Source organism: Ostrea edulis, chromosome 5, assembly GCF_947568905.1.
Source record: "Ostrea edulis chromosome 5, xbOstEdul1.1, whole genome shotgun sequence".
Lineage (NCBI taxonomy): Eukaryota > Metazoa > Mollusca > Bivalvia > Ostreida > Ostreidae > Ostrea > Ostrea edulis.
Window position 1 is genome coordinate 61,512,447 of NC_079168.1, and position 16,857 is coordinate 61,529,303.

Sequence of the window (16,857 nt, forward strand, 5' to 3'; positions counted from 1 at the left end):
ATTGAACACCTTTAGTCACCTATGTCCAAGCAGTTACCCAAGCGGTTGTAACATTGCTACGATAAATTTTGTCTTTCTTGTTTGGTACCAAAGCTGTCCGTGAATAGAGTTTTAATAGCGAAGGTAATCACACTATGCTGAACACGCAGGTGGTTGAGAAATTATTTCTTTGATTATCAAAATATGAAAAATGAAGTAAATTTCATAGAGTACAATTTGTAAATAAACATTATTTAATTGTTTATCACTGGCTTCTATACGGGGTATTCACCTGTATTGATGTCGCTAGATCTATCGAAGTGTGATCAGTCAAGCGTCTCTAATCCCCAAACAGACCAGGAAATTTACGTGGTGACTGCCTCAGGCAGTCAAGGTGTGAATGGCTTATTATTTTGAGAATCACTATTGAATAATTAGGGGTTTATTACGTTTTTGTCGGAATATTTACAACGTAATACCGAGTCCCGGCATTTTAGGACAACGTAATAACGAGGTCTATTTTATATAGGTTTGTTAAGAAATGGTTTTGTGCTTTGAAATTCCAACGTAATATGCGGACTAACGTAATAAAAGGGGAACGTAATAACGGGGTTCCACTGTATATATATATATATATCAATTAGAACACAGGGGGGGGGGGGGGGGGGGGGCACCCCCTCCCCTTCCTTTTTCTCACAATGTTTTGGTGTGTGTGTGTGTGTTATTCTTTTATTTTTTTTGGCTATCAATCATATCATACATAAAAATACATGCATGCTATCTCATACTTATAGAAAAAATAAATATAGTGTAACATATATGTAGATTCTAGCAACTACAGCTCATGTACAAATAATTTAGTTTCTTGAAGAAGAGTTCAAATATTCAACAACTTTGCTGATGATTTTCTGAGGATTTATAATTCTGGGTTTCTTTGAACCAAACACAAACTCACTAAAAACAGTTTGAAATCCACTGTGTTTTTAACTTGTTCAGGCTTAGATTGCAAGATATTAGCCTTTTAGAGATCAATGTAGATATTACATTGCTTTGTACCATTGGAGCTAGTGAGACTTGACACTATAATAATTCATGGTAAATATATCTGAAGATTCACATTTGAATGCTAAATTTGACTGTACAGTTTTCATAAACTACAAACATCAGACAAAGAAGTTATAACTGGAACTTTCTAGTCGGTGTTTAAAATTTAAAACCGGATACATAAAAGCACGGACTTTCCTTAAGCAACAAAAAATTCTTGACTACCCTTTTGGACGATTTTTGGTATTTTGCATGGTTTTCTGGTGGATTTACTTTTAAGGAGATTGACAAATATCTTCCGAATACCAATGCATCACTCGATATCTGAACCTCTATTTTGTCTCCATAGTAAATCTACACCAAAGAACTCGTAAAGGGGAAGGCAACCCAAATTTTTTTACATGATAAATGATAAAGATTATAATTATATGATAAAAATTTGTTATACTATTCTGTTGATATACGGCCTAGATAAGCTTCAGTACAAATTTAACAAGAGGCCCATGGGCCACATCACTCACCTGAGTCACTTTAACACATGGAAAATGAATTTCCCATTGTTATTCCATTAACTTTTCAGGAGCCATGTCAGATTTTAAGAAACTTGATTCTGCACTATGTTGGGGAGGTTCAGGTACATTGAAATACTTCTGGCTCAGAGGTTCTTAAGAAAAAAGGTTTTCATAATACAGTTAAAACCAATGTAAAAATAGTTTCTTTGATAATGTCTGCATCTGAGCTCCAAGTGTCATGACTGTTACACACGTGATTTTGCATTATGTCAGGTATCTTCTATGCAAGTTCAAACTTAGTGGCCCAGTGGTTCTTGATACAAAAATTAAATTTTAAAGATTATTTTCTATTCAAAGACATGTAAATATGGTTTGCCCTATTGTGACCACACTTTTATGGCCATCATTTTCACAAACTTTACTGTGCTCTATATCAGAAAGCTTCCATGTAAATTAAATGGGTTTTTTTTTTTCGCTCTGTATCCCCATTTCATGATTTAACTAACTTTATTTTGTATTTTCTCCGATTTGCGTTATCTTCCATTGTATAAGGAGCATTTTAACAATTTTTAAATCCCCTTTACCCAAGAATTTTATTCAAGTTTAGTCCAGTGTTTCTGGAATTTAAAAGTGTAACAGACAGAGATGACGACAGGTAATTGGGTATTACACATGTCAACAAGCTCACAGACCGATGCTGTAATTAATTAGAGTGTTTTTAATAAAAACAAATGTCTTCCCAACTTTACAAATTGAACGTGCTCCAAGTTAAGTCTCATACCCTTAATACACAGCATAACTGGAGAAAACTTACAGCTGTAACAAAGACATTATGAACTGCACTTTGTGCGTACAGGAAGATTTAATGACCAATGTCATAATAATATGCCTTGTTGAATAATCATGATTGTATATAAAAAGTTTCAAATTTATGCAGTATTCCATGAGCCATTTGTAGGAGAAGCATTCACAATATTAAATTGTTTTACATTCACCGTTCCTTTTGCATCCACCATAACTCATAGAAAAATAATTGGATCATCCTGTCATGATAATATGTATATCTACAAATGGCAATGAAGTATTGTGAAAAGTTTAAAGTCTCTTTAATTTGCCATCTTGGAGAAAAGAGCACAAGGTATTTGACACCCTCCATCGTTCTTCCATTCACCACAACTTGAAGAAAAATAATTGGATCCTCCAGTTTAGTTTCTGTGGAAACGATAAGGTTTATTTATATTTGAATATGAACTTATAAGTGTTAGTTATTTTTCAATAAGTAAATCTGAAGATTATCATAAAGCTTCCTTGTGAATCTCAACTTTCCTGGCACAGTGGTTCATGAGAAGAAGATTTTTAAAGATTTTTCTTATATCAACACACATGAAATACGGTTTCCCCTATTGTAGCAACACCTGACCCCCGGGGGCCATGATTTGAAAAACTTGAATCTGAACTATGTCATAAAGCTTCCATGTAAATTTCAACTTTTCTGGCACAGTCGTTCTTGAGATGAAGATTTCCTATATTAAGACATATGAAATACAGTTTCCCCTATTGTGGACCCACCCCGACCCCCAGGAGCCATGATTTCAACAAACTTGAATCTGCACTATGTCATAAAGATTCCATGTAAATTTCAACTTTTCTGGCACAGTGGTTTTTGAGAAGATTTTTAAAGATTAATTATCTTACATTAATACATATGAAAAACGGTTTCCCCTATTGTGGACATACCTGACCCCCGGAGATCATGATTTGAACAAACTTGAAACTGCACTATGTCATAAAGGTTACATGTATATTTCAACTTTTTTGGCACAGTAGTTATTTTTAAAAATTTATCATATATTTACACATATGAAATACGGTTTCCCTTATTGTGGCAAAACCTGACACCCCGGGGGCCATGATTTCAACAAACTTGAATTTGAACTATGTCATAAAGCTTCAAACTTGAATCTGAACTATGTCAGGAAACTTCGATGTAAATTTGAACTCTTCTGGCTCAATGATTCTTGAGAAGAAGATTTTTCCTATATAAATACATATAAAATGTGGTTTCCCCTAGTGTGGCCCCACCCGACCCCCAGGGGCCATGATATGAACAAACTTGAATCTGCATTATGTCAGGAAGCTTCCATGTAAATTTGAACTCATCTGGCTCAATGGTTTTTGAGAAGAAGATTTTTTAAAGATTTTTCCTAGTATATAAACACATATAAAATATGATTTCACTTAGTGTGGCCCCACCCGACCCCTGGGGGCTATGATATGAACAAATTTGAATCTACATTATGTCAGAAAGCTTCCATGTAAATTTGAACTCTTCTGGCTCAATGGTTCTTGAGAAGAAGATTTTTTAAAGAGTTTTCCTATATAAACACATATAAAATATGATTTCACTTAGTGTGGCCCCACCCGACCCCTGGGGGCTATGATATGAACAAATTTGAATCTACATTATGTCAGAAAGCTTCCATGTAAATTTGAACTCTTCTGGCTCAATGGTTCTTGAAAAGAAGATTTTTTAAAGAGTTTTCCTATATAAACACATATAAAATATGATTTCACTTAGTGTGGCGCCATCCGACCCCTGGGGGCCATGATATGAACAAACTTGAATCTCCATTACGTCAGCAAACTTCCACGTAAATTTCAACTATACTGGTACAGTGGTTCATGAGAAGATTTTTAAATGACCCCACCCTATTTTTACACTTTTGTGATTATCTCCCCTTTGAAGAGAACCTGGTCCTTAATTTGAACACTTTTGAATTCCCTTCAACTAAGGATGATTTGCATTAAGTTTGAATGAAATTGGCTTACTGGTTCTGGAGAAGAAGATTTTAAAAAATGTTCAGTGTATTTTTACTGATTTGCTATTATCTCCCCTTGGATAAGGGGGTTGGCCCTCATTTAAACAATTTTGAATCCCCTTCACCCAAGGATGATTTGTGCCGACATTGGTTAAAATTGGCCCAGTGGTTTTGGAGAAGAAGTTGAAAATGTAAATGTTTAACAGACAGACGGACGGACAGACACACAAACGACGGACAAAAGGCGATCAGAAAAGCTCACTTGAGCTTTCAGCACAGGTGAGCTAAAAACGTTAAAAATTGAAATTCCCGCCATCTATAGAGGCTGCCATGATGTGGAACTCTTTAGTATTCAAGACCACAAATATCATTAGTTTTGACATCATACCGTCTGTTCCGGTTTTGATGAGATTCTAAGATTCTAAAATCATAAAAGATGTGCATGTGATATGGTAGATTTTACGTATAAATATATCAGTCAAGCTGTTAATTGCACTAATGCGAAGGGGAGATGTGAATTTTTATTGTTGAAATTCCTGGTCCAACCAAGTCATCTGAAAACAAGAGGCCCAGGGGCCTTATAGGTCACCTGAGTATCATGTAACAACCTTCCAATGTTTGAATTAGGTTTGTGTTTAAATATAAAAATCTTACTTTTGGATGGAAGAAACATTGAATAGCTATGTGGTCAGCCCCGCCTTTGCACCAGAACCCCTGACCCAGGGGCCATAAATTTCAGTTTTGAAAGAAGCATCCTTGATCATCATTATCATACTATTAGTTTGTCTACTTAATACCCAGCAGCAGAGGAGAAGATTTTCAAAGAAATAAAATGCATTTTCACTATATGATCAATAGGGCCCCACCCTAATACCAGAACCCCTGACCCAGGGGCCATGAATTTCACAATTTTGAAAGAGGCATCCTTGCTCATCATAACCATGCTATTGGTTTGTCTACTTAATACCCAAGGACAGAGAAGAAGATTTTCAAAGAAATAATGCATTTTCACTATATGACTTATAGAGCCCCACCCTAGCACCAGAACCCCTGATCCAGGGGCCATGAATTTCACAATTTTTAACAAGAGGTACTGTGAGCAATGCTCACTAAGAATACCCCCCGCTTAACCCAATCTCCCAAAGGGTGTTGGTAATAGGTATAAACTACCTCTTTTCTGAGTGTTGCTACTTCGATGTCCAGTGCGCATGACGTTTGACCTTTTGACCCCAAAATCGATAGGGAACATCTTCATCCCATGGGTAGTCCATATGTATGATATAGTGACTGTAGGTGGAAAGGATAATGCTTTAGAGCCTGGAAACCATATTGCTACTTCAATGTCCAGTGCGCTTGACGTTTGACCTTTTGACCCCAAAATCGATAGGGAACATCTTCATCCCATGGGTAGTCCATATGTATGATATGGTGACGGTAGGTGGAAAGGATAACGCTTTAGAGCCCGGAAACCATATTGCTACTTCAATGTCCAGTGTGCTTGACCTTTGACCTTTTGACCCCAAAATCGATAGGGAACATCTTCATCCCATGGGTAGTCCATATATATGATATGGTGATGGTAGGTGGAAAGGATAATGCTTTAGAGCCCGGAAACCATTGCGTCTACAGACGGACGGATGGACAGCCCGATTCCAGTATACCCTCCACAACTTGTTGTGGGGGTTATAAAGAGGCATCCTTGCTCATCATTACCATGCTATTAATTTGTCTACTTAATACCCAGAGACAGAGAAGAAGATTTTCAAAGAATTTCTACATTTTCACTATATGACCAATAGAGCCCCACCCTAACACAAGAACCCCTGCCCCAGGGGCCATGAATTTCACAATTTTGGTAGAGGGCTCAACGCTCATTATAATTATGCCCACAGTTTGGCTTCTTGATGTCCAGGAGTAAAGAAGAAGATTTTTTAAAATTAGACTCATTTTGATGGTTTTTGCCCCACCCCTCAGGCCCCAGGGGGGCAGGGACCACGAATTTCACAATTTTTGTTCCCCTCCACCCACAGATGCTATATGCCAAAATTGGTTGAAATTGGTTCAAGGGTTTCAGAGAAGAAGCTGAAAATGTTCAAATGTTAACGCACGTCGCACGACGACGGACAAAAACAGATAGCAATAGGTCACCTGAATGAATTCAGGTGACCTAACAAAAGACTATTTAAACTGTGGATCCATTATTTGCGTAATGACAAGTTGTGGTTCAGGATATTTGTATGAAAAAACGTGCACCATCTGCCTGGTCTGTGACTCGACTGAACGTCTCCTTTTCTCAACTCCCTCTTGCGAAAGAACAAGCTCAAATCTATACAGCTCCAAACTTAACTCTTCGTGACTTGTCTTGTTTACAGAGCTGCTGAAGAAATAAACCGGAACTGACGGTGTGATGTCATAAATTAAACTTTAATGGCCACTCTCTTAGTGGCGGGTAATTTAAAACAATTGATTTAATCGTTAAGCAAGGATTTTTGTTGTTAAAGACTGTCAATTATGATATCAGTAAGTAATACTTTATTCATGAAAGCAACAATGTGGTTAGGGTTGCCTTTCTCTTTAATGTTCACAAACACAAACACACACAAAAATAACAATATTACACATGCATATTTTTTCTATATAAAAATATTTAATCATTTATTCAGAAGATCCAGTTTAAAGATTAACAATCACTAAAACGCATCAAAGATGCGTATGGCCGAGTTGCAGTTTGGAAAATTATACATGCTTGCAAATTATACATACTTGCATTCACGAAGTAAAAACATGCACGTATTTAATATAGTTTATAAGTATGAAGCTTTGAATGGCTGCAATAGGTATTTAGTGTGATAATGACCTTGACCTTTGGATTTCAAAAGCAACATGAATCTTGAATGTCATCAGGATTTGAAGTCTGATAAACATGCATCAGCAAGTACATGTATAAAAGTTAGAGGCAAACTCAAATCTACAGTATATAGTGAAAAAGAGACCTTGACCTTTGACCTTTTGACCTCAATATAAATAGGAACCTTCCTCTTTTGGATGTGATCATGTTATGTAAGTCTCACAAAGATGCACCAAAAAGTATAAAAGTTAGAGACCGGACAAGGTTATTGTGAACGCCGCCCGCCTGCCCGGACATCCATCCTTCGCCAATTTAAAAGCCGAGATTTGCTACGCAACTCCGCTAACAATGACAATCTTAAGAGAAGTTTGCTACACAGTCTTAAAATTGCACTAGTTTATGGTCTACATTCACTTCACAAGGTATGATATCAATACAGGTACCTAGGAAGGATTCTTTAAAGCTGTTGGACAGTCCAAGACTAACATTATTCTCCCTCTGAATTGACAATGCACTCTCTCTGGCCAACAATGTCTTCATGATGTGTTCACCACTTCCTGTAACAAGTAAAATCAGAGTTAACATTATCACTACTTTCAAAGATACTGACTTAATAATGGAAAACTACTAGAGTTACTGTTTACATTTATTATAAAATTCAATTCTGCCTTTTTTGATTTTTGTCAACAATAGTTTCTACCTGAAGTGACGGTTCCCACCCCTGGTTTTCCTGGTCTCTGGTTGTAAGCCCAGCAACCAGCTCCATATGTGGCTGCCTAAACATAAGATTACTCATAAACATCATGTTCAAATACTAGAATATTGTGCAAATCTGAGTCATCAAATCATTTTAATCATAACTTGTGTCCAACTCCATAAAACATTCATGTGTACCTATCAAATAAGATCAATCAGAGGAGAGTTAAAATGATTGAATTCCAACATTAAAGGGGCATGGACAAGATTTGAGCTGAACTTTTTCAAATTTTATTTTTCCATTTTTATTGTTTACAATGCTTAAACAAAGTATTTCTAATGGTCAACCAAAATTTGAATATCAGTTTTTGAGTTATACAGCACTCACAATTCTTTGTTATGTAAACAAGGCTCATGCCATGTTTTTGTTTACATATAGATTGTTTAATAGGAAAAAAAATAATTATGTTTAAAACAAAATGAGATGTGCTAAACACTAGAAACTATTTAATTGTGTTCAGAATTAACATGTAAATTGAAAAATCTACTTTAAACGAACTTTTATTAGATTTAATTTCACTTAAATTTAAGCTAGGTAAACCAAAACATTGCACGAGCCTTGTTTATACAACAAAGAAATGTGAGCTCTGTATCTCCCATGCACCTCAACAACTGACGTCCAAATTTTTGCTGACCATAAGAGATACCTCTGTAAAGCATTCTAAACTTAAACAAGAGTACCACCAACGGTACATAATATGCCCGTGAAAAGGTAATATGTGGCGTTTTTCTTACACCGTGATTTGTAGAACTTGCCTTCAGGTTGTATCAGTAATCATCAGGGTGTGACATACTTTCTTTGCATTGAAAAAACAAGACAAATCATGTACTCTCTATGTAATATTTTCACTTGGCATAAGACGTAAGTGTACCAAGTTTAATGGTCCTTGCCCCAATGAATCGGTCTGCATACTACTACTATGACCTTGACAAACAATAGGCATCCTCCACTTGGCATAAAGTGTACGTGTACAAAGTTTGATGGTCCTAGCCCCAACAGTTCAGCTTGAATACTGCCTACAAGATTTTCCTACTAAATGATAATGTGACCTTGACCTTGAAAAATAATGGGCATCTTCCTCTCATCATGGTGATAAAATGTACCAAGTTTCAATATCTTGGAGGTTACGGTTTGATTTGTATCCTACCTACAAGATTTTCCAACTAAGTGATACTGCGACCTTGACCTTTGACCTTGAAAAACAATAAGCACCTTCCTCTCATCATTGTGATCAAATATATACCAAGTTGTAAATCCTGGAGCTTACAGTTCGGTCTGTATCCTGCCCACAAAGTCCGGACATACAGATGGACGGACGATAGGCGTATAAAAATGGAAAAATAAAATTTGAAAATTTTCAGCTCAAATCATCTCCATGCCCCTTTAAGCATGTTTTCAAACAAGACCTGTTCATTTACTCTCTCTCTCTCTCTCTTACTTGTGACAATACTGCAGCATTTCCATTGGTGTGGGATGTTTGTTTTTAAAGAGGTAGTAAAGCTCATTTTGGTGGAAATTTTTTTCCATCCCAGATCATCTTATTCCTTTCTATAAATATCATAACAAGAGTACTGCAAATGGTACAATATACGCCCATCGGACAGTGAAATTCAACCTGGAAGCATATGGTGCACTCTGAATTGATACAACACACATTCTGAATAGAAAAGCCTTCAAGTGGGTGGATCATGGTCCACCAATCCATCTGACATGTGAACTGATTATGTATTAAATTTTCACCGAGATTGAGGTTGTGACAAAATATTGGTGCAATATCTATCTTTGATGATAAAAAGTCCAGGAAACCATTTGATCTACTTCGCCCTAAAGTAGGTCATGGTGCACCAATTAAGTTGAAATGTTTGAAATGTGAACTGCTTATGTATTTCTCTGAAAGGGAGGTTGTGACTAAATTTCAGAGCATTATCTGTGACCATACCAAAAAAAATCTGGAAAACTGTTTGACCTACTTCTACCCCTAAAGTACTGAAGGTCGTAGTGCGCCAATCCAGCTGAAATGTTAACTGCACTTGTCTTCTTCCAAGAGCAAGCCTTTGACTAAATATCGGGGCAATATCTGTATCATAATGAAAAAACCTCAGAAAACTGTCTGACCTATTTTTAGTTCAAATGTAGGTCAAGGATGGACCAATCTTGCTGAAATGCAAACTGAACTTGTATTCCTCTGAGAGGAAGCCTTTGACTAAATATTAGGGCAACATCTGTATCTGTAATGAAAAAAAGCCTGGAAAACCGTTTGACCTATTTTCCCCAAAAAGTAGGTCAAGGATGGACCAATCCAGCTGAAATACAAACTGAACTTGTATTCCTCTGAAAGGAAGCCTTTGACAAAATAGCAGGGCAACATCTGTATCCGTAATGAAAAAAGCCTGGAAAACCGTTTGACCTATTTTTTCCAAAAAGTAGATCAAGAATGGACCAATCCAGCTGAAATGCAAACTGAACTCGTATTCCTCTGAAAGGAAGCTTATGTGTAAATTTCAGGGCAATATCTGTATCTGTAACGATAAAAAGTCAGGAAAACTGTTTGACCTACTTATAGCCCTAAAGTAGGTCAGGGATGGACCAATCCAGCTGAAATGCAAACTCACTCTTACAATTCTTGAGGGAGATACTGTGACCAAATTTCAAAGTTGTACCTGCATCCGTTACAGAAAAAAGTCTGGAAAACATTACTCAGGATGGACAGCCAGCCGGACAGACAGCGCCATAACATAATAAGTCCCGTCTAATGACGGATGTATAAAAAATGATAAATGAATAATATTTAATCAACTTTGAAATTATTGCAAGAGTGTCAAAATTTACCATAGAGCAGATAGAATTTTTGTCCAAGAAGCAAAATTCAGGGGATGTAATTTAAATATTTTAATTCTTTTAAATTTGGAAATAAATGCAGTTGAATGCATAAAATTGTTATTATTTACATAAAATTACATATTTGAGTCAATTGGACTTATCTTAATTTTTCTGAAATATTTTGAACAAAATGATCTTTACTATCCCTTTAATACTGTTTTTTTGATTATGCTGCAGCTATCCCTTTAATACTGTTACTTTGATTATGTTGCAGCTATCCCTTTAATACTGTTACTTTGATTATGCTGAAGAGCCCTGAATACCCAAGATATACAACACTTGAATTTTATCACAATTTATAATGCACAAAATTGAATCCAGTATATATATCTAAATGTTGTCATTGGGCAAGTCAGAATCAAAATTTATCTCTTATCAAACCTTTGCTAGTACAAAGTACAAACAATCTTAAGCATCAGATATTTCAAAAGAGAATAAAAAAGATGAATGATAAGAAATTTTATAAACCACGCACTGGGCCCAGTCTCCCTGGTTGCTTAAGCGAAATCCCACCACTAGACACTGCAGACGCGATGTTACCGGCAGTATCCATGACAATTGCCCCCACAGTATCTTGAATTCCCTCTTCTGTTTCCAGTACAGCACAGCTTTCCTCACTTTTCTCCTGACTCTACACACAGCAAAGTAAGAAAACTAATTCTCTTTCAGTAATATTTCGGTAAACATTGATACTCAAACACTTTTTTATATGATAGTCATACTGTAAAATTGTGACAGAACAAGAATTATTTCAGAGCACAACAGCCATTAGCTAAATCAATATTACAGGACCATGAGTTTTAATACAGTCTCTTACAGAATAATTTAAAAGACTAGACATGTATAATTTATAATTAAAGTAATTCCACCCACCTGTGATGTCATCAGATTTTGAAAAATCAATTATTTATTTAGATTTATGCATGATAGGAACATAAATTTTGTTGTTGTATTTTCCGATACTTATTGTAAAAAATCTTGTTAGAAATAAACTATTTCAAAAGTCTAAGTTATAGAGGAATAATCAATGATACATGTCAAAATATTGAATCCAAGGGCAATAATTCTGTTTCTATTGATTTCTTTATCAAGTTTATTATGTGATAGATTTCCTTTATTTTTTACAGACATTTTGTATATTTTTGTGAAGATATAGTTTCATGAAATTGTTATGAATGTTACTATATTGTCATAACCAGTTTTTATGAAAATTTGATAACGTTGTTTAAGGAAAACAGCAATTTTCTGACAGTGATATATGATTCTGTTTATATATGTACGTCTCTCATCTTAAAAAGTGTGATGACCTATGTATTTTATTTGATAATTTGTTAGTTTTAACTCTAATGAATGGAAATAAATACACTTTTCAAACTTGTATCAGATAAAACTGCGAGTATGGAGTCACCTTAAAGACTATACATGTATAATAATAACAAGCATTCTGAGAGTATTGCATGGCAATACATAGTCCCCTACCGGTTGCAAAAATTACTGTACCACAACAATATTCAAAGTTCATTATGTAGGTTATGGTAAAAGGGAAAATTGGGGAACCAGGATAGGAATGGTTGGAAATCAACTACTATTCAAGTAGAGACTAGACCAAGAAAAAAGATAATTAGGTTTAGGTCTTTAACCAAGTCAATAAACTGTGATGTGTAGATGATCATGAATAATTTAGCTATATTGTTGTTTTACTATGCTAGAAGTTTAAATGAGTGTAGTATTCTTAATTATTATACTTTCATGTAAAATACTCGAACCTGATTGGTCGAGAAGCATTTGAAAAAACATATTGTTACCCTCTGAGAACAGAAAACACGTGCCCCAGGGTGATAGTATCTAGCAACGGGTAACAGTACTTGACAACGGGCGATATTATAAAAAATTATCACATGCATCAAATTTATGTGCGTACGGTTCACCGTAGATTGCTAGACCACGTGGTTTGAGCGTTTGTAATAAACGCGAGTACCCGCATCGAAATATAGCACGACAGTGATTGATCAAATGTCAACAGACGTAAGTTTTTCTGCTTTCCAGTTTACATAATATTCAGTATAATAAAACAAATATTGCATGTAGTTGAGGGTAACATTGAAATTTTCACGCCTCAGTTGACAATGGTTTTCTCGGGGTGAAAATTTTCAATGTTACCCTCAAATACATGCAATATTTATATATTGTTATCTACAGAGATAAGAAACTTGGGTGTAAACTAACAATTCATGCTATTTTTCTACGTCCAAGGGCCATAACTTAATGAAAAATCAACAGACCAAGATGAAATTCGAACTTGATCTGTAACTTGTTATGGTAAAGCAATGTACCAAATATCAATTAAATGAATATCTGCTAGTACAACCAAAAAAAGTCCGGAAAACTGAATGCTATTTTCTAAGTCCAAGGGTCATAACTAAGTGAAAAATCAACGGACCAAGACTAAATTCAAACTAGATCTCTAACTTGTTATGGCAAAGCAATGTACCAAATATCAAATGAATATCTCCAAGCACAATAAAAAAAAGTCTGGAAAACTGATAATTCATGCTATTTTTCTAAGTCCAAGGGCCATAACTAAGTGAAAAATCGATGGACCGAGACCAAATTCAAACTTGATCTGTAACTTGTTATGACAAAGTGACATACCAAATATTAAATAAACATCTACAAGAACAGAGAAAAAAGTGCGGAAAACTTGACTGACGGACAGAGTGCAAACCTAAAGTCCCCTCGACTTCGTTCGTCGGTAGGGAACTAATTAACCAGAGGCCCACAGGCCTTATCAGTCACCTGAGTACTAGTAAAAAAGTATCACCACTCCTAACGGCTATGCAATCTAGAAAAAAATTCCTGTTCTGAATATCTAAGCTAAATTCTAATGTTCAGCAACAATATAAAACAAAATGTGTTCTTAAAACTTCACTGCCCTCAAAAGCACATATACTGATGAAAGGCATTACATAATATAATAGGTGTATCTATCATTTTAAAAAACATTAAAAGATATGACTAATTTCAACCCATCCTAGAGTCAAAACCCTGGGTTGTGAAATTCACCATTTTTTGTACATCCTTTTCTGCTATTCCTAAGTATGCATTTAGATTTCATACAGTATCAGCAAAATTACACATAAATATCATATACTAAGTTTGGCCCCACTCTGGGGTCAGAACCCCTACCTCGGGGATCATCAAAATTACAATTTTGGTAAAAGACTACCTGCTCTTTCTAAATATCCATTTAGTTTCAATTTAGTATCATGCAATAACACTAAAGAAGATGTTATTTAAGTGTTTTACACATAGACACTATATAGTAAGTTTGGCCCTGCCCTGGGGTCCGAATACCTACTCCCGAGGATCATGAAATTTACAATTTTGGTAGAGGCCTTCCTGCTCTACATTACTATGCATTTAGGACAGGCCTGAGTAAACTCAGGTGACCTATTGCAATTGGTTGTCGTCCGTTGTGCGTTAACAATTGAACATATTTAATTTCTTCTAGATAACTATACTATTCCAATTCTTTTCAAATTTCGTATGAGGCATCTTTTGGAAATATATTGTAAATTTCAGGACTCCTACACACCTGGGGCCCTAGGGGTGGGACAAAAACTGCCCAAAATTTACCAATTTTCAAAAATCTTTTTCTCAACGACCGCACACATGTAAGAACAAGAGTACCGCAAATGGTACAATATACGCCCATCGGACAGTGAAATTCAACTTGAAACGATGTGAATAATCGATTGTCATTTTGAAAATCAAAAATCGTCAAAAAGATTCTCCCTATATATTTGCATGTAAATCTTCTATCCTCTATTGTGGCTCCACCCTAGCCCTGGGGGCCATGGTTTTAACAAACTTGAATCTGCACTATGTCAGGAAGCTTTCATATGAATTTCAGCTTTCTGATTTTTAAATGACCCCACCCTATTTTTGAATTTTTTGCGATTATCTCTCCTTTGAAAGGGACAAGGCCCTTCATTGGAACAAACTTGAAAGCCCTTTACCCAAGAATGCTTTTTGCCAAGTTTGGTTGAAATTGGTCCAGTGGTTGTAGAGAAGTTGAAAATGTGAAAAGTTTACAGACAAACGGACGGACAACAGGTGATCAGAAAAGCTCACTTGAGCTTTCAGCTCAGGTGAGCTAAAAAGATCTTTCAAATAATCACTATGACAATTTTGGCCCCACCCTGGTACCAGAATCCCTATCCCTATGAACATGAAATTTACAATTTTGGTAAAGGTTTATCTGCTCCCTTTAAGTATCCATTTAGTTTAAATTTAGTAGTAATAGCATTAAAGATTTTATTTTTATCTTTTACACATAAACACTACCAAGCTTGGCTGTTTTGTAGTTAGAACCTCTACCCCTTTTGTTCCCCTTGTCTCAAAGACGCTTCATAACAAATTTGAAAAAAACTGAAATGGTAGATATCAAGAAGTTAAAAATGTTAAAATGTTAACACACATTTAACATGATATGATTATAATCTGCCGATTATAAAGTCTCCCAAATGAAGTACTGGCTGTATAAAAGAGGCTTTTTCTGAGTACTACTATTTTTCTCCCTTGATAAAATCCATTACATTTTCTTACTTCATTTAAAGAAGATGTGTTTATGAAACACAAATGCCCTCAATAATGGCTAATTCCAAAGATGGCCAAGGTCACAATGACAAATATCTTGGTACCTGCAGAAAGATCTTGTCACAAAAAATGCTCATGTGCAATATGAAAGCTCTAATATTTCCCATTTAGGCCAAAATTAAAAATAGCTTTGTTTCCCGCACCCGACCGACCTTGTGAAAACGTTGCGACCGAATTTTTTCTCTCGGTCATTGAACGTTCTTTTTTTTTTTTAAACCGGATCTTGACCGGAATCGTTCTGTATATTATTTTGAGCCTTGGAGTTATTTCCCTTCTACAGAATTCTGTGGATAACCGGAACTACTCGGCCATTTCCAACACACAAAGTATGGACAAAAGCGGACCGAAAGAGAAATTTTAACGACCAAACAGTCATAATTTGAAAACATGGCGAAGTTCGCCGTGTTTTCTGTCACAATTTTTAGGGACGACCGTGAGATCGTAACCAAAACTATTCGAAAGATAGATCTGAGCAATACATCGGAAAACGTCCTTTCATCGTTTAAATGTTTATACGAAATCCGTTTAACATTATAAATTTATACGCAATCTTTATAGCACTGTAACGTTAACAAATATTTACTACCATAACTAAAAGTTTCTTATCGTATATGCTTACAAACCCTTACAACATCTAAACTTACAACATATAAATTTACAAACATTAATAATTATTATATTAAACTTAATTTTACAGCATTCTAATGAACTTTTGGCATTAAATAACGTATGGACTCCGTGGCCGAGTGGTTAGAGCGTTGGGCTCAAGATCACACGGCCTACCATCTATATGTGCGCGGTTACGAATCCTGCTTACGCCCCCAAAAAAATTCTTTCTTTCTTTCTTTCCCTCCTTTCTCTTTATATGAATACGGATATGTCCATATGTATGGATTACAATTATTATTATATTATGTGTATATATCTGTGCATATGTAAATGTGTGTTTATATGTAAATTATTATGCTGTAATATCACGGGTATACATTAATTTTAAAATCAATTATTATAGCCATTAATATAGTCATTAATTTAGTCTATGTCATACTAATTTGTTATATGAACTAACTCATTAACTTCTTTTACTTTATTATTTTATTACGATATACATCTTTAGTTTACATACATAATACATACTATCGAATAAGAGTTAGGGAGCCATGTCGTGCTATATTAGCTGGATCTAGCTACAGAAACATGGTACAGGGTATGAGGTGTAGCACCTGATGATGACCTCAAAATTGTTGTATGGCATAATTTATGATTAATAACTAATAACTAGTAGCACTCTATTATCAAAATTTTCTTTGGCGATCCTACCCTAATTCTTTTCTGTATATATTTTAGTTATTTCACATG

At 35.3% G+C, this 16,857-nt stretch overlaps 1 protein-coding gene across 18 annotated transcripts in view; it reads right to left on the minus strand.

Moving 5' to 3' along the window:
* Positions 1–16,857, minus strand: part of LOC125648860 (threonine aspartase 1-like) — a 75,790-nt gene that overhangs the window by 25,377 nt on the left and 33,556 nt on the right. For 17 of the 18 annotated variants that reach the window (XR_008802951.1, XR_008802950.1, XM_056165023.1 and 14 more), the window contains 3 exons: positions 11,315–11,470; positions 7,903–7,978; positions 7,646–7,759 (listed from right to left, as the gene is read on the minus strand). Coding sequence is in view for 15 of the 18 variants with exons in the window: in XM_056165023.1 (XP_056020998.1) it covers positions 7,646–7,759; positions 7,903–7,978; positions 11,315–11,470 (346 nt within the window). In the remaining 3 variants the exon portion in view is untranslated. Of the gene's footprint in view, positions 1–1,544; positions 2,748–7,645; positions 7,760–7,902; positions 7,979–11,314; positions 11,471–16,857 lie in introns of all 18 variants that reach the window. The other variant, XR_008802949.1, reaches the window with a different exon arrangement.